The 19670-nt window shown below is 43.5% G+C and overlaps 1 protein-coding gene across 1 annotated transcript in view; it reads right to left on the reverse strand.

Moving 5' to 3' along the window:
• Positions 1–19670, reverse strand: part of LOC121004434 (inactive phospholipase C-like protein 2) — a 129283-nt gene that overhangs the window by 42703 nt on the left and 66910 nt on the right. The window contains exons 2-3 of the mRNA XM_040436642.1: positions 13426–15906; positions 7766–7969 (exon numbers count right to left, since the gene is read on the reverse strand). Coding sequence (XP_040292576.1) covers positions 7766–7969; positions 13426–15906 — 2685 coding nt within the window. The remainder of the gene's footprint in view (positions 1–7765; positions 7970–13425; positions 15907–19670) is intronic.

Consider the following 19670-nt stretch of genomic DNA (forward strand, 5'->3'; position numbering starts at 1 on the left):
TGGAGCCAATCAGACACCTCAATGGTGGTATTGCATGATGGATAAGTATCTGCCTGCATTTCTCAGCATTTGTTTGAACCCTTGGCATTTTGTTAATTGATACAAATAAAGTATTAACACTTCTATTTTAGAAATTTTCTTACTTTGCAGTATTTTTTCCACAACTGCCTAAAAGTTTTGCAGAGTACTGTACATGCTGCAGAAACAATCCTATTCAGATGCATAGGACTGATTTTCAGTTTCAGAAATGTCTGCAACACATCTGCTAAGTGTGATTATGTACCCTTATTATGCTTTTTATGTACGTGCCTCAGCCCATATGTTGGTTTGTACCAGAACAAAATCTGTGGTCTGGCGAGAGCTCAGCTAAACCATACAAGGTCTCGTAACCCAAAAACAGTGCTGCTGCCCCTCTCCAGCAAGGACCCCACAGCAGCCGCAGGATCTGCTTAAATTCACATTATGAACAGTTTACCCGTGGTGTGGTCCTCATCTTCTGTGTGTATTTTTTTGCGACGAAGTAAAAGGAAATTCAGACATAGCAGCACACAGGAGCTACATAATACATGGTGACGTCGCAAGTGCTGCTTTCCACGGAGCAGACGTACAAAAGAATCCAGAGCGCTAAGCATTATGGGAAATGAGCCATTGAACATTTTGTGCACAGAGGCACAACTAGAACCATTGCCGTTCCCGGCGGATGACTGAGCCCACACACAAAGTAGCATTATGTAATAACCCATTGTGAAGTTACGACCACTTGATCATTGTTGATTGCGAGGCAAAAGTTACAAGAATAGATGTATGGTAAATCCCACGCAGCCAGCCGTCTATTTTTATACAGCCTTCAATAAAATGTGTATGCGCCAAGCACAGCGCTGACAACATATGACCCTCTCAGCTCAGTATAACATGTACTGTGGGTGGAGAGAGGTTTCTTGTCCTCCTGCCGACTGGGGTACTGACCAACCTTCACTATAATCCATCTGTACTGTAAGGTCCACATAGTTAACGTCATATGAGAGAGGGCATCGTGCATTCAGTGACTGATGATGAGAAAACTATATCATAAGCACCATGACTTGGAGCTGATAGCACACTACCTATATAAAAAATGGTTCAATCAGTAATTAAAGGGTGAATGCAAACAGACCCTACTTCCTGCGACCTGCGTCTATCAGAGATTCATGGCATATCCTGTGGATATGCTATAAATGTTTGAGATGGGAATAACCCTTCAACATCTCCAAGCCCCCATTAAGATGCATGCTTAAAGGGGCTGGTCGCTGTATGCTAACTTTTAGGAACTGGATGCAACTTACAGTAAGGTGGATTTACACACCCCAATGTTCAGGCCGACTATCGGGAACGACCATTACTATGAACACTCATAGTTCATCGGGTGAAATGATCGGGGGTGCAGACACCTCGATCATTGTTCCCGGGCAGCAGATCGCGTGGTCTAAGCAGCACTCTGCTGCCCAGGAACAATGATTCTGTACGGGACGAGCGATAGCAGCAGTCATCGCTCATCCTCATACTGTAGAGGTGATCACTGCTTCACCTCCACTAAAAGAGCAGCCGACTGTCAGGAAGGAACGCTTGCCCTTAGTTGTCTCTTCTGTGTAGCATTGAACCATTTGTACTGACAGCTCGTATCCTCTGTAAACATAGGGATCAAGACACAATGGAGATGCACGTTACTAAACCTCCTCTATTGAGTAGCACTGTGTATTGCACTGCGCATGCGCTAGTTATCCAAGCCGTGCACAGTGATACTCTATGGAGGCCACTCATGGATAGGTCTAGTCACATGCCCCTCCATCAAAGGCCATACTGGGGCAAAATCCTTATGTTTACGCAGGAGGCGGCTGTCATTACAGGGGCTCGGCACCACATAGAAAGGGACAGCAACACAGATCATGCTTTGATGAAAACCATATTAGAAAGTTGATGAGATCATGAGAGTGCTATTCCCAGCACAGTTCTATAAATCAGAATACAGCAGCCAACCCCTTTAAGATAAGATTAGTTGAACACTCATCCAGCCAACGGCTAGCTCTCCCAACCCCACCCATACACATGATGCTCAGTTTAGGCACGCATGTATGTGGTCTCAATGAGGTGAGGTTTAGCCACTGCCAGACACTTATGTCGGTTGCTTTTCTCCCTGAGAACAAAAGGATCAAGCATGTTAAAATCCAGTTGACTGACCCTTCTTTCCCCCGAAATTTCCATTGTGAGAGTGTCAGGAGGCCCCCATATACAGTTGGTTTGGCCACCAATTTAATGTACAGGGGAGGCCATATGTGGATACACCTTAATAAAATGGGAATGGTTGGTGATATTAACTTCCTGTTTGTGGCACATTAGTATATGTGAGGGGGGAAACTTTTCAAGATGGGTGGTGACCATGGCAGCCATTTTGAAGTCGGCCATTTTGAATCCAATTTTTGTTTTTTCAATAGGAAGAGGGTCATGTGACACATCAAACTTATTGGGAATTTCAAAAGAAAAACAATGGTGTGCTTGGTTTTAACGTAACTTTATTCTTTCATGAGTTATTTACAAGTTTCTGACCACTTATAAAATGTGTTCAATGTGCTGCCCATTGTGTTGGATTGTCAATGCAACCCTCTTCTCCCACTCTTCACACACTGATAGCAACACCGCAGGAGAAATGCTAGCACAGGCTTCCAGTATCCGTAGTTTTAGGTGCTGCACATCTCGTATCTTCACAGCATAGACAATTGCCTTCAGATGACCCCAAAGATAAAAGTCTAAGGGGGTCAGATCGGGAGACCTTACAAGTTTCTGACCACTTATAAAATGTGTTCAATGTGCTGCCCACTCTCCAGTGACATGCGGCGAGTGCTACGCTGTGGGCTCTTGCTGAATGAAGCTAGGACAGCCACTGATGTTTCTTCATTAGAGACAGATTTCATGCTTCCACATTTTGGCAAATCCAACACTGAACCAGTTTCACGAAACTTAGCAGAAATTGATAGAGGCTAATAGATGTATAGGCCTCACTGATATCTCAAGAAACAATATGAAGAAAAGGGCCCACTACCCTAGGTGTGGGGAAATATCCTTATTAAAATTTAACTTTTATAAAGTATGCAATAAAATTTATACACCCAGGGATGCAACAATGTAACACATGAACAAACATATAAAGGGGTCCTTGTGAGGGTACCCCACTGCTGGTATAGCAAAAAGGAATTGGACCTGCTGCGCCTATCCAGACGCAAGCAGTCTTACCCGACCAACACGAGGGCTAGGATCAGCTCAGGTATGGAGAAGTCTCCTGGGCCAGATGGAGTCTGTGCAGGCAGAGGGAGTATTGGTTCTGTGCCCTATGTCACCCTATATACTTGGTAGGAAGGGGACTGCTCCCATACTACCTGTCTATACAGAGCACTCGCCCTAAAAAGGGCGACCCCGTCTGGATACCTGTCCCTAGTTATGGACCTGATCCCTAGCGCTGTTGAGAAAAAATGTGGAATCTTCAGACCTCCCGACGTGGCACGTTTCTGTCGTGTCGACTCCTCAGGGGAAGTTGGTACAAAAAGAAGAAAAAACCGCATATAGCATGGATGACCGCAGGTACACAATCAAGTGGACCATACAGCCAGAGATGCAAAGCAGGGCTCTATAAGCCAGAGAGAGAACCAATAAACAGACACCCCAGGTGTTGAAGTGCTGTATAGTGGCATACACAGCCGTGGGTCCAGAGAATGATCCCCACGGCCGGAGATGCCAGAGGTAGCTCTATCAGCAAAAATCAGAGCCGATGGGCAGGCACTCCCAAATGTTGAAGTGCCGTGCAGCAGAGTTATGGATGTTCCTCTGCACGTTGGTGTGTGGGGATATGGTGATCCTCACTAAAGGTAAAGTCCCACTAGTTCCGGGGTTCCTATGTTTACCTGCCACACCGGTACATACCTTTGTGGGGTTTAAATAAAGCCCACACGCGCCTCTCCTGAATGGACCGCCCTGTGATCGTCCGCGCCGGCGTCTGACGTCATGCGCACGCGCCGCACATGTATTGCGCATGCGCCGCGCCGAAAAGACGCCAGACCCCGGCGCCCGACACCACATGATAGCGGCAGCCAATCATGGTCATGAGAAGGCCGTGGGAAGGTGCGGTTGCCTAGGAGACGATGACAACAAAGCGGCAACCCTATGGAATGCCTCCTGATAGAAGCGTCCATAGCGACGCTGTGACACAGAATCGCAGCAAAGTAGAAACTGACATTTCCTGCAGGGTGCTTGTTGGACGAGAAAATGCTGCAGAGGACTGACGGAAAAGATTGAACATATGACCGAAACCCAGAAGGTAGTTTCGGTTCCTATGTCAATCATATGAAGCACCCATAATCCAGCCTTTCATTGAGGCCTAGTGGTGCGGTGGTTTTTAAGCAGAATATCCAACGGGATTCACGTTGGAGAAGAAGTTTGTCCCAGTCACCCCCTCTAATGGGGGGCTTCACTAGGTCAATGCCCAGAAACACCAAGGATGCCCTACCATTGTGTACAGTGTGTACGTGTTTGGATAGTGGGGTATCCCGTTTATGTGAGATGTCCCCCAGATGTTCTCCTATCCGTTTCCTAAACTCACGTATTGTTTTCCCTACATACTCCATCCCACACTCGCACTGAATGCGGTATATAACCCCTCGAGATTTACAGTTGATAAAGTGTGGGATGGTGTATGCATGGCCTGTCACGTGACTTACAAATGTTTTTGTGGTCTGTACGCGTTTGCACGCAATACAGTTCCCACATTTGTGGCAACCCACAATGTTTGACCGTAGCCAAGTGGACTTAGTGCGGCTAGGTGCAAAGTGGCTGTGGACCAGTTTGTCACGTAGATTAGGCCCCCTTCTGTAAGTGATCTGAGGCTGGTCTCCCAGCACATCCTGCAAATCTGGGTCCATTTTAAGGACCTCCCAATGCCGTTGAATGATGCGCCTAACCTGTTTGGAACCTCTATCATAGTTAGTAATAATCCTCATCACTTTTTGTTGCGGGCTAGGGGATTGATTGGGAGTGAGTAAGGAGGATCTTGGTCGAGACAGAGCGGTCTGAAATGCAGACCTTAAGACATGGTCAGGGTATCCCCTTATCTGGAATCTCCTCCTCAGATCGGCTGCTTGATTGATGAAATCACGTTTGTCCGAGCAGTTCCGTCTGATTCGCAGATATTGGCCCTTAGGAATTCCACTCCTGAGAGGGAGCGGATGATTACTCTCCCATCTCAGGAGGGAATTCGTGGAGCTGACCTTCCTGTAAATGGAGGTATCAAGTTCACCTCTATTATTTTTGGAGATTTTGATGTCCAAAAAAGGTAAACTCGTGGGGTGTGATTCGCTCGTGAAGTGCATCCCTATTTGATTTTGATTAAGGTGCAGGACGAAGGCCTCAAAACCCACTTTATCTCCATTCCAGAGAATGAAGATGTCATCTATGTATCGCGCCCACAAGCCAATTTCAAGAGTGTCCAATGCTTCATCCTCACTGAAGACTATAGTCTCCTCCCACCAGCCCAGGAATAGGTTTGCGTACGATGGGGCACACGGGCTCCCCATCGCCGTACCCCTGAGCTGGTGGCAGGTCTTACCATCGAAGGAGAAAAAGTTTCGTGTGAGGGTGAATTCGAGAATGCGCAGGACAAATTGGCTGTGGGCGCGATACTGACATCCCCGTGATCGAAGGAAATGCTCCACGGCGAGAAGGCCTAAATGATGTGGTATAGAAGAATATAATGCCTCCACATCGATGCTGGATAGGAGGCATGTCTCCTCCAATGTCAGACCCTCCAAGCGTTTAAGGAGGTCAGTGGTGTCTCTGACATGGGAGGGGAGAGCCGTCACGAAGGGTGCCAATATCTGATCAATGTAAATCCCCAAATTCTGGTTAAGATTATCCACCCCCGAAACTATCGGTCTCCCCTTCAGGGGATGAACCCCCTTATGGACTTTGGGGAGGCTGTAGAATGTGGATTTACGGGGGTATGCCGGAAATAAGAAGGCATATTCATCTGCTGTAATGAAACTTAGCAAGCAGTTTGCTAACTGTAGCATTGAAATCTGCTGCAATGACCCGGTTACTGCGTTCACCAGACATCAACACAATTTCTATCCGCTCCTCACGTGTTAACCTCGGCGACATGTCAATGGCTGTAAACAAAGAGAAACTTGTAAATAACTCATGAAAGAATAAAGTTACGTTAAAACCAAGCACACCATTGTTTTTCGTGTGAAATTCCCAATAGGTTTGATGTGTCACATGACCCTCTTCCTATTGAAAAAACAAAAGTTGGATTCAAAATGGCCGACTTCAAAATGGCCACCATGGTCACCACCCATCTTGAAAAGTTTCCTCCCTCACTTATACTAATGTGCCACAAACAGGAAGTTAATATCACCAACCATTCCCATTTTATTAAGGTGTATCCATATAAATGGCCCACCCTGTATATGGCCCGCTTTACACTGGCTGACAATAAATATGGTGGCCAGAGGGGCTAGTTATAAGGCATCTTCTGGAGAAAAAGGCTTCATGCACACAACAATCTCCAAGTTGTAACTACACCATGGTATTTCAATGCTGTACAATGGAGGCAATCTCGTTTAGATACAATGTTTCCCTGCTAAGATGCCAAACAGAGGCACTATGCCGCAGCACAGGGAGTGCCACAAGGACTCTGTGTGCCTCCATACAGGACATATGCAAATGGCAGAGCTCTTGAAGCTGGAAAAGATCTTGCAGATGTTAACGTTTGATAAACATCACCCTGTCATGAAAAATCTATCATCGTGAATCACCGAAGCCAGCTAAGGAGCTTGGTTAAAGGAATTGTCTAAGTTAAATAAAAACTCAGACAGTCATTTAAAAGATCTAAAATACCAAAAGAAGCCATACTTAAAGGGGTTATCCCATGAGTAATGTAAAAAATGAAAATCAGACATCATATAGTACATGACAATCTCTTTCTAACAAAGCGAGAACCAGCCCTGTACCTCACATGGATCCAGAGATCTCCCCATTCATTGCTCTGCTAGATTTATATCAAGCTGACAGCTCAAGGGGAGTGTCTGTTCTGCTTCAGCTAAGGGGGCGTGTCCATGTTCTCCCTATCACAGCTCAGAAGGAGTGTCCATGCTCTCCCTATCACAGCTCAGGAGGCAGTTAAAGGATGAAACTGAGCATGTGCGGCCATCTCAGTGAGCAGGACAAAGAAATAAGAAAAAAACTAAGAGCAGGTGGCGCTATACACATAAATTCCATTGAATAACTCAGTGGCGATGATACATTTTTAATTTCATGCAATTACAAAAGGATTCAGGTCCAGGTGCTGGTTTGAAAACTGTAAAATATTTTTCATAGGACAACCTCTTCAATCCTTTTCTTCCCTGTCACCTCCTGCACCATGCTCTGATCCTCCTGACTATTTCTTGGCCAATCACCTGCCTTAAAATTGATATACTATATACTGCCAGTGATTGGTTAAACGGTGACACGTGTGTATGGAACATCACCGCTGCAGCCAGGAAGATGACTGAAGCACATCCTTGGAAGCTGCAGGGGAGAAAATGGTATGGCTTCCTGCTGATTTACAGGGGATGTAATATATATATATAAATATATATATATATATATATATATTTTGTATGATTGTGGTCATCAGAGAAACTCTACCATATAAGCATATTCCTGTCCCAATCTCTACTTTTGTGTCTATTAATTATACACTTACCGCATCATAAGAGGTGAGAACCTTTTTTAAGAGATCAGGTACTGGTCCTTGTGCCTCCAGGAGCGGATACTGAGAGCGAAGGTTGAGGGTCACAGTGAGAGGACTATTGCTGTTGAGAAGCCATGCCGACAGAGTGAGAATACACTGTTTCATGTTTGCCGCTGGAGTCAGGCCACAAAGTTCTTTGAAAGAAACCAATGCATTCTGCAACAAAAGCAGCGAAATTTCAGTTATTTTCTTACAAGGACCTAACATATTTAAAACATATTTTAAAGAATTTTTGGTGACGCTATTTCTAATTTTCTATCTATATAAAGTCCTGCAATTTTCACACTGGTCACTAAGCCTAATAATAGGCACTACTTCTTGGCCTGTACGCATCACATTCCAGCAGGCATCTCCTTATCATTACAGGATTAACAATTCACAATAGGTTAAAAGGGGTTGTCCAGGTTCAGAGCTGAACACGGACATACCCTTATTTTCACCCAGACAGCCCCCCTAAGGCTAGCATCGGAGCATCTCATGCTCCGATGCGCTCCCTTGCCCTGCGCTAAATCGCGCAGGGCACAGGATCTTTTGTTTTCAATAACACACTGCCGGGCGGAAACTGCTAAATACCGCCCATCAGTGCCGGTGCAGCCCCATGGAGAGCCCGGTTCGTCACCGGATCTCCAAAAAATGCCTTTGCCCGGCGCGATTTAGCGCAGGGCAAAGAAGAGCATCGGAGCATGAACTGCTCCGATGCTCATGTCAGGGGAACTGCCGGGGTGATAATGGAGGGATGTCCGGGTTCAGCTCTGCACAGGTCACACAGGCCTAGAAAATGCTGCCATAGAAGTCAACGAGTTCATGTCCATTATGTCCATTGCCTGTAAAGCATATCTCTAAAGACTATCTCTAAACTATCTCTAAACAACTGTTCAGGCAAGGTGGCCATCTCCATAATCACGTCCAGGAAACAGAATAAAAAAAAAATCTACAATCAGAAAATTGCAGTCACAATTCCCAAAAAATTGGGATGCAGTGTAAAATGTCCATAAAAATAAATAAAAACAGAATGCAATGATTGACAGATCTCACAGAAATATTTTATACACAATTGTATGAAAAAAATAACTCAGTTAGAACTTGATGGCAGCAACACATCTCAAAAAAGTTGGGACAGGGCCATGTCTACCATTATGTAGCAGTCCCTCTTCTTTTAAGAACAGTCTGTAAACATCCTATTGCTGGAGTATTGGCAGAGGGACATTGCCCGTTCTTGTCTGATATCCAACAGTTCTGGGTCTTTTTTGTCAGATTTTCATGAAGCGCCCAATGTCTTTAATTGGTGAAAGGTAAGTTCAGCACCCGGACTCTTCTTCTGTGAAGCCATGCTGTTGTGATGCATGCAGTATGTGGTTTAGCATTGTCTTGCTGAAATATGAAAGGCCTCCCCTGAAAGAGACGTTGTCTGGATGGGAGTATATACTGTTCAGCATTGGATGGATAAGCTGCCCACACCATAGGCACTAATGCAACCCCACACCATCAGAGATGTAGACTTTTGAACAGTGTGCTGATAACAAGCTGGATGGTTCCTCTCATCTTGAGCCCTCAGGACACGGTGTCTATGGTTTCCAAAAATAATTTAAAATTTTGACTCATCTGACCACAGTACAGTTCCATTTTGCCTCAGTCTATTTTAAATGAAGACGGCAGAGTTTCTGGATTGTGTTGACATACAGCATTAACCCTTTCTACCCCTGAGGTTTTTTCATTATGGTATTTTCGTTTTGCGCTGCCTGTGTTCCCAGAGCCATAACTATTTTATTTTTCTGTTCACATAACCTTATGAGGGCTTGTTTTTTGTGTGACCAGTTTTACTTTCCAATGCCACCATTTTATATTGCATATGATGTAGTGGGACACAGGAAAAAATTACAAATGGGGTGGAATTGGAAAGAAAAAGGCCAAGGGTTGCCGCACGCCTCCAGGTTTCCACGCGCTCAGATGCCGTGATCAGGTTTGACCATGGCATCTGAAGTGTTAAATGTCATGACATGAGCGGCAGCTGTATCAAACAGCAGGTACCATGCAGCTATGCCCGCCGCTCCACTCACGAGCGGGTGCCAACTTAAAAAAAACAGCGTTGGTCGGAAAGGCGTTAGCTTGCATTTGTGGATTGTACGGTGAACTGTGTTAACAGACAATGATTTCTGGAAGTGTTCCTGAGCCCATGCAGTGATTTCCTGAATCATGTCTGTTTTTACTGCAGTGCCTCCTGAGGGCTGTAGATCAGGAGCATCCAAACTGACTGTCAGCCTTATCCCTTGTGCACATCGATTTCTTTTATATGCAGTTTTTCACAATTTAGTGAACCTCTGCCCATCTTTGCATCTAAGAGATCCTCCCTTCTCTAACATGCTCTTATTATACCCCGTCATGTGACTTAGTAGTAAAGTGTACCTCCATCAGTTTTTTTTAGTACCACTTACTTTTCTAGCGTTTTGTTGCCCATGTCCCAACTTTTTTTGATATGCGATTCTGCCATCAAGTTCTAAATTAGTTAATTTTTTCATGAAATGCTGAAGTATCTCACTTTCTACATCTGATATGTGTTCTATGATCTATGGTGAATAAAATATGGCTGTATGAGATTTGTAAATCATTGCATTCTGTTTTTGTTTACATTTTATACAATGCCCCAACTTTTTTGGAATTGGGATTGTGAAACAATAAACCGATGGAGATTTTTATTATTGAAGTCATTGAATTAACCTTGCTCCAGATTACAATGGAATTATTGAGAACATGAAAAAGTGATCTTGCTGGCTGGTATTTTCCATTTAGCTTGATTTCAATAGACTGCTATGTTCACAAGGTCACTCTTTTTCTCTGACATAATTTTGATAGCTAAGACTTAATGTTCTTTCTCCCTTTGTACTTCAATTTAAGGTGGATTTAAACAGTTTGTTTTGACAAACCTTCCTGGGAACGCTCATTCCCGACAATCTGCCCATGTAAAGGTGCCGCCGATCAACAGATGAACGAGCAAAACGCTCATCCATCGGGTGATCCTGCCTTCCGTGCAGGCACCTGAATTATAGTTTCTGGCCAGCAGCTCGTGCAGTCTAAACATCAATTTGCTGCCCAAAAACAATGCAGCTCTATAAGGACGAGCAATCACAATAGCACTCCCTCGTCCTCATACTGTGGAGGTGATCGCTGCATGTGAATGCAGTGGTCTCATCCATTGAGCCAGCAGCTGACGGTCACCCGACAATATGCTGATGTTTGGTGCGTCTAAATGCCCCTTTAGGGTTGTGCAAATTGCAGGACATGTATGGTAGGTAAATAACCTGGACAATATGCTAATCACTGATCTGCATTGCATCTAACCTTCTCACATATACACTAATAACACTGTTTGCTACAAGTCAAAAGAGGAGCGAGGACAGAACTTTGCCTGTCCATTGGTCAAAAATTGAAACTTTAGACCACCCCCCTTCAAGTAGATGATCTTATTTATCTGTGTCCCTAAAGCTGGCCTTAAATGTCACATAAAACCAGCAGAAGTAGATGATTTCAGTTGGACTGGACAACCATCACCAAATATACAATTCATTACGTTTTCAAGTTTCCCCTTAACAATCTGCACTCAATACCCCATAATAACAAAGTGAAAACAAAATTTTAGCAATTTTGGCTATTTTACTAAAAAGGAAAAACTAAGGAAAAGACATAAGTATTCAGACTCTTTGCTTTGACACTTGAAATTTAACTCTGGGGGCCTCCCTCTTGATCATATGTGAAATGTTTCTACACCTTGATCAGAGTCCACCTGTGCTAAATTCACTTTATTGGACATGATTTGCAGAAATCAAGCCATGAGGAGAAAAAAAACTACATGTAGAGCTCAAAGACAGGACTGTGTGGAAGCACAAATATGGAGTAGAGCAAAAAATAATTATGCTGCACTGAAAGTTCCCTGGAGCACAGTGGCCTCCATAATTCTTAAATGGAAGAAGTTTAGCACAATCAGGCCTCTTCCTAGAGCTGGCCACTCCACCAAACTAAATAATCACGGGAGAAGGGACTTGGTAAGAGAGTTGACCAAGAACTCAATGGTCCCTCTGGCTGAGCTCCAAAGATCCTGCGTGCAGATGGGAGAAACTTCCAGAAGGTTAACCATCACTACAGCACTCAATCAATCTAGGCATTATGGCAGAATTGCAGGAAAGAAGCCCCTCTTCAGTAAGACACATGAAAGCCTGCTTGGAGTTTGTACAAAAGCACCTAAACAATTCTCAGACTGAGAAGCAAGATTCTCTGGTGTGTTGAAACCAAGATTGAACTTTTTGGCCTCAATTCTAAGTGCCATGTCTGGAGCAAACCAGTTACTGCTCATCACCTGCCCCATACCATCCCTACAGTGAAACGTGGTGGTAGTAGCATCATGTTGGGGGGCTGTATTTCGGCGGCTGGGACAGGGAGAATGGTCAGGGTTAAGGGAAAGCTGAATGGAGCAAAGTACAGGGGTATTCTTCATGAAAACCTGATCCAGAGTGACTTCAAAATGGGCAAGAAGGTTCCACTTCCAACAAGACAATGATCTTAAGCACACAGCCAGTACAACACAGGAGTGGTTTAGATACAACTCTGTAAAGGTTCTTGAGCGCCCAACCAGAGCCCTGACTTGAACCCAATTGAACATCTTTGGAGAGACCTAAAAATGTCTGTCCACGGATGGTCTTGACCCAACCTGACAGAACCCTTGAAAGGATCTGCAGAAAAGAATGGCAGAAAATCCCCAAAATCCAGGTGTGCAAACCATATTGCATCATACCCAAGAAGAATAAGAAGAATGGAGGCTGTAATTTCTGCGAAAGGTGCTTCAATTAAGTACTGAGTAAAGGGTCTGAATACATATGTCAATGCAAGATTTTAGTTTTTCCTTTTCAATAAATAAGCAAGGATTTATTCATTATGGCGAATTGAGTGCAGAATGAGGGGAAATTTTTTTATTTTTTTAGGCAGCAACATAAAATGTGAAAAAAGTGAAAAGGTCTGAAGACTTTCTGAGTGCATTGTATATAGGAGTGTCCTGGATCTACCCAACAAAAGATGTTGAGAGAAAGAAATCAGGCTGTTTGATTTCAACATGCCCAATCCTTTGTTCTCAGGGGTGTTTAGCATGAGCAGCAAGTTTCCCTCTCCCTAATGAGAACATGCATAATTGGCTGAGCCAAGTATGGGGTGGTTGAGAGGAATAGCTGTCGGCAGAACAAACATATATAAAGTGCTTGGACAGCTTCAGAATAACCGGTCTACTGCAAAAGAGGTTACCTTAGGAGAGGCTTAGGTTTCACTAGCAGAATTATCCAGTGTTCGCGTGTTCTAATTACAGAACAGTATTTCAGAAACTCTGTATTAGACTCATAGAGAGCACAGCAAGATTTTAATACCCACTCGGCTTATGTTTAATTAAAAGGTTGGAGCAGGCGAAAGGAAAGAAAAGTAGCACAAGGAGAATATGAGAATATAGTGGGGAAAACCTGTTTGAAGGGATAATTCTATTGTGCTGTACAAAGAACCACCAAAGTCCTAATTCTACTCATAAAAGATTTGATAATAGCTTTGAAAAGAAAAAAAAAACGAAGATATAAACAGGTTACCTGAACATTTTCACGAAGATCAGTAGCCTCTCGTACAGCCTGAGTGGCCGTCCTGAATACTTCATCTATGGCTTTGATGCCAGTAGTCTTTGTTGAAGTATATTCACGAACCTTTTTTCCCTTGCGCACAGACAGTCCCCTCTTGTGGGCCTTTCCACCACCTCGTCTGTTGGTAATTGCAATGTGTACAAATAATGTGGTGTTCTGGAGAAACTCTCCTGTCAAGGACTGTAATGGGACATGTCTAAAGCCAGTTTGCAAACACTCAAAGGGGATAGTATATTGGGCTATGAATTCATCTCCAATATAGTCATCATCCAGGACCACAAACCTCAGGATTGCCAGCTCTGGAAGATTTATGTGAAATTCAAAGCTCTCATCAAATATGGGATTGTCTCCATTTTGGGTTACAGTCTTTGTTCGATGTTCTGCACAATCAGCAGGTATTCCATGGATCTCTACATACACATATGGCTCCACTACATCTCCTTTTGCTCCTGACCCTTTGGGTTTTGGCAGGTTCTGACCACTAATTATTTTGAGATGGAGGAGTTGTGCAGAAACACCAGGCAAGGAATCCTTAGCATTTGCACTGAAATATGATACTTCTTCCCTCATTATTGAGGGGCGTAAGACATAGCCACAGTTTCCATTCTGGCGGAACCATCCAGTATTGAGGTCCATCATAAGTCCTGGGGTTTGGTAGTTCATGGCCACAATCTGACAACCACATTTCCAGAAATCTTGAGGATTCATATTGCTAGAATCTATCCTCATTGAGCTTGGGTAGACCCTTGAAAGGAATTTTTTGTTATACTTCACAAATTCTTCAGGATACTCATTGGCAAAACGACTGGCGGTAACTTCATTAAAAGAGCACACTTGCCAGTATTTTTGGCACCTTTTGGACATTTCAAAGTCTTTAAACCTTACAGATTGGCACAGGTTAACTCGGTCTGAAAGTTCTTTACAAAGGCGCAGCTTTCTGGGACCCGTTCCATTGACATGTTCTCTGCCATCATGTCCTAATCTCCTGGCTATCTCCATTCCTTCATCTTCATCAGTTACATCTCCCTCTAAGTCAGAGTTATCTGGTGGCAGTTTTTTGCCCTTTATTAGAATCTTCCCTTTAAGTTGCTCTGGAGAAGGCAAGTAATTTTCATCACTACAAGGTGGTTCACTGTAAAGCCTTTCCCCAAGAATCTTTTTCAAGCACTGGGCCATGATACGCTGTTGTCGAACAGAGCAATGAACTACCAAGCAAATTATCAAGGGATATTCAGATGCCTCAAATGCATACTTGTCTATGACACTTATGACACTACGGAAAGCCACCTGTGATACCACAGAAAGTCCAAGGTATATAAGAGGCTCATTGTCAGGGCCATCCCAGACAACAAGTTCAATGCTTCGGCAACCCATTTTAAGGGCATGAATATACCCACTGATGTCCGATGTGCCCCAGTAGTGGTCTTCCATTTGGCATGCACTATGAGCAGAATTTATGTAGTAGTGAGATAATGGTCTAGTCATGTCTTGACAAACCACTTTATGGTGAGGATCAAAGATATTACAGTCTGAAGAAAGTAGATAGCGGGTGAAACCATCAATTGTAAGGTAACCCTTTTCACGTCCTTCTTTGGAGGGTTCATATTTATTGATGATTTCAAAAGATGTGTTCTCATTGACCTCTTCCATACCTTGTTCCACCTCCATAAAGATCATAAGATCTTTTAAGTCCAAATATTCTTTATTGCTAGAAAATTGCACTAGTAAAAAGAAGACCTCTGGCCTGGTACACAGTTCACAGTATGCTTCTACAAACACTTCACAAGTAACGTTAGCGCCAAACTTTTCACTACCTTTTTGCAGCTCCTTAAATTTTAATTCCACTGTTGATGTCTTCATACCAGGGTTGAGCCCCTTGATAAGCTGAATGGCTCTAGACAAAGGAATCTGTCCTCCTTTCTCGATATCAGCTATCTCAAAAAGAGATGAGATCCACAGAGTCCTTAAACTTGTTTGATTGGCTCCTAGAACATCTGGAGTGTGCTTTCCATAAGAAACTAAATATCTGAGTCCCATCACCCAAGTATTGACAATATCAGCAGTGCTGGCAACAAGGTCTAATGATTCATAGTTCTCCCCATAAATGATAGAAAAGGCACATTCTTCTGGAAACTGGTCAGACAACCCATTACTTCTCAAAACTGGAGTTTTCTTTCCTACCCGAACCTCACGAATTGATTTGATCTCCAGTTTAGCTTTCTCCGAATCTTTCTTGGAAGGCTCCCATCGGAGAAAACGCATATCTGGATCTAACAGGAAAAATCGATTGTACATCCTGGAGTTGGAACGCACTTTCTTCATTTCACAGCCTTCCATCATAAAGGAGATGCAGGCTGCGGTGCTGTTGATTTTGCGGTTGTTGGGCATTGTGCAGAATGAGACAGTCTTCTTTTGCTTCTGACGGGATCCATCCTAGAAAAAAAAATACAAAGAATGTATTAAAAACCAGAAGCTAACACTACAATACAATCTATAAATAGTTATATCACGAAAGGGTTAAGACCTCATCGAGTAGAAACTCTAGAAACTCAATTGTAGTGTTTATACAGTGTGGTTGAAAAAGCTGGGCTTTTAGGGATTGCTGAACTGGCCTGAAATTGCCTCATGCATATTTACATAATGTTTTTTTTTTTGGTGATATTTCATTTTTCCTTGTCACTATAGTTACAGAAAAAAATCCTAAAATTATGCGTGTTTTCGCACTGGCCCCTAGGCCTAAAATATGCCATGACTTCCTGTTCTTTGAGAGCAGCCACATGAGCCATAGACACAATGGACAGGATGGGACCTCAGTGACCTTTATGGGGAACTTTTCTAGGCATGCTTTTTGACCTGTGCAGGAATCAGAAGGGAGAAGTTCAGCTGTGATATCACCTATTGTGAATGTTGGATCCTGTATTATCTGTATATACTTGATATCTGTCATTGTAATTCTGCTTTTAATGACGATGAGAACAGCTACTAAAAAGTTACTGATACAGAACAGAAAATCATGGCCTATTATTATGCCTAGTTGCCAGTGAAAAAATTGCAGGATTGTATACATTTTTTAAAGTATAGAGACATGATAAATGTAAAACATGTTTAACATAAAACTTTCATTTTCTAATGACATCATAGGTAATTTTCTGAAGACACATTCCCTTTAAAGGGGTTGTCTCAACTCAAACATTGGTGGCATGTTGCCACCAATGACATAAGGGTGGGTCCTATCTCTAGGACCTGTTCCTATCTCCAGAATAGGCCTCCAAAGTGACAAAGAGCACACTGTGCAAGCGCAGCCACTCTCCATTCACTGGTTTGGCTATTTTCGGCAGTCCCATAGAGGTGAACGGAGAGGTGGCCATTCATGCACAGTGTGCTCTCCATTTACCACTATAGGACTTGCAAAAATAGCTGAGCGCTGCGCATGCGCGGTGCGCTCTCCTTATGAAATGCCATGGGCAGATTATTCTTATGAGTAGTGTCTGTTTAGTATTTTCAGTGCATAATGCTGTACTGTTTTAATGGCCTGTAGGTTTTTATGGCTCATTCACAGCCCAGCTCTTTATACACAATACAGATACGAGGTAGTCATAAGGTGATCAGACAATTTAAATATTCACGTTAAAGAGCAACAAGTAGTCATGATTTTATAAGTCTGTCTGCTCTGGGTATTCACATAAGCCATAGGTGGGAATGCAAATTAATTCATAATAAGATCCATCAGCAATTAGCCTACTTGTTGACAGCTATTAGGTACATAACCAAATAGATTTTTTTTTACACAATGCATAGAGTAAGGCCTCTTTCACACTTGCGTTGTCCGGATCCGTCGTGCACTCCATTTGCCGGAGGTGCCCGCCGGATCCGTAACAACGCAAGTGAACTGAAAGCATTTGAAATGCGTTCAGTGTTACTATGGCACCCAAGACGCTATTAAAGTCCTGGCTGCCATAGTAGTAGTGGGGAGCGGGGGAGCAGTATACTTACCGTCCGTGCGGCTCCCGGGGCGCTCCAGAATGACTTCAGAGCGCCCCATGCGCATGGATGACGTGATCCATGCGATCACGTCATCCATGCATGTGGGGTGCCCTGACGTCACTCTGAAGCGCCCCGGGAGCCGCACGGACGGTAAGTATACTGCTTCCCCGCTCCCCGCTACACTTTACCATGGCAACCAGGACTTTAGCGTCCTGGCAGCCATGGTAACCATTCAGAAAAAGTTAAACGTCGGATCCGTTAATGCGCCTTTCAATGGGCATTAATTCCGGATCCGGCCTTGGGGCAAGTGTTCAGCATTTTCTCCGGCCAAAAAACGTTCCGGTCCTGAACTGAAGACATCCTGATGCATCCTGAACGGATTTCTCTCCATTCAGAATGCATTGGGATAATCTTGATCAGGCATAGAGCCCCGACGACGGAACTCTATTCCGGAACAGAACAACGCAAGTGTGAAAGAGCCCTAAATCGTCCAAACATGCAAAGACGGTAGACTACATTACCTGACTATTACCAATGCTAATAAAGGTTAAGCTTCTCTAGAGAGACATTAATATTGTCAATCAATATGCCATCAATTCCTGATTGACAAGGGTCCAATGCTGTAACCTCCCCGATTGCTGGAACAAACTTGCAGCGGTACTATTTATTTATTATTATACACACTTATATAGCGCTACTATATTCTGCAGGGCTTTACAGACATTAGCATCACTTCTCTGTTCCCGATGAGGCTCACAATCTAAGTTCCCTATCAGTATGTTTTTTGGAATGTGGGGGGAAACCGGAGTACCTGGAGGAAACCCATGCAAACACAGGGGGAACAGACAAACTCTATGCAGATGTTGGTCGGATTTGAACCCAAGACCCCAGCGCTGCAAGACCCCAGTGCTAACCAAGACCCCTGTGCTAACCACTTACCCACCGTGCTACCCACCATGCACTAGGAGAGTGCCCAGTGCCTCTGCAAGCCTGGCTTTCCTAGCATTGCATTCTAGCAATCGGCAGAAAATTGCAAAAATCAGTAGCTCTCTCGAGGCGACTTCTATAAATATGCGCAACACATAAAATATATTCACACACTATATATCCAAGTCTCCATGCTCATCCATACCGTGCAGTTGTGATGCGACTTAATACTTTAGGCTATGTCTCCACTTCAAAAAGGCCACTCTGTACAAGCTAGTAAGAAATCGGAGCAGGAGATGCCATGAGTCATCGCCATGATACAGTAACTGAACGAGCTAACTGATTTTCCCTCAAGAAGGCAAACAAAACTGCGAAATCCTCTACAAGAAGTATTTTGGTAGAATTTGGGTAGAAGTGGAGCTAAAAAAGGACTACATGCTTTACTGTCAATGTTAAATGCAAATTAAATAACTTGAAAAAAATAAATAAAAATAAACAACATAAAATATGGTCCAGACAAGTAAATGTACCACTGTGATAAACCTGAGGGTGATCTCCTAATGGAGACACTCACAAAACTGTCCTTCTGCCACTTAATCCTGATGTAGCCATGACGTGCATCTCTTGCACCCCTCTCCTCCCCCGTAGGCCTCATTAAATCCTACAGATTAAGCAGAACTAATGAGCCCGTTTACAGTGCGATAAGCAGAGATTGCTAGCTAATGATCCAGCACTGGAAGAAACAGGCAGTCTGCTTCAAGATTTTATACCCATTAACCCAGTGAAGGCACAGCGAGGGGTTCCACATCCAGGGCAAATCACAGCAATCCAAAAACCAGGCAGGATTTCCTAATAAAAAATAATTTGTTAAGAGGAAGCTATGATTTAGGGTTTACAAAGTGAAGGAATTTCATTCTCCAACGAATGATAGTTACTCCCCTCTGATAATACATCACAGATTCTCTCAAACGCTCATTGAAAACCTTTGCGAACAAGAGGCAGCAAATGATCATTATGTTTACGGAGAGAATATTTCTATGCCTTATGTGCAGTATAATAAGCACATGCAAGTATTCCGCCTTGACCCACATCCAGAAATAAGCCATACATTTTTCCTCATTCTGTTTCATGGTCGCTGGAACTTTGTAATGGGACCACCCATCCTGCTTCAAAAAAGAAGGTCTCATAAAGAACATATCGGGTCTCAAAGTCTAGAAACTGGAAGATATACAGACTAGATTACATATTGGACTGACCCTCCATGCTGGCATATACAATAGATAGCT

Source organism: Bufo bufo, chromosome 6 (genome assembly GCF_905171765.1).
Source record: "Bufo bufo chromosome 6, aBufBuf1.1, whole genome shotgun sequence".
NCBI classification, from domain to species: Eukaryota; Metazoa; Chordata; class Amphibia; order Anura; family Bufonidae; genus Bufo; species Bufo bufo.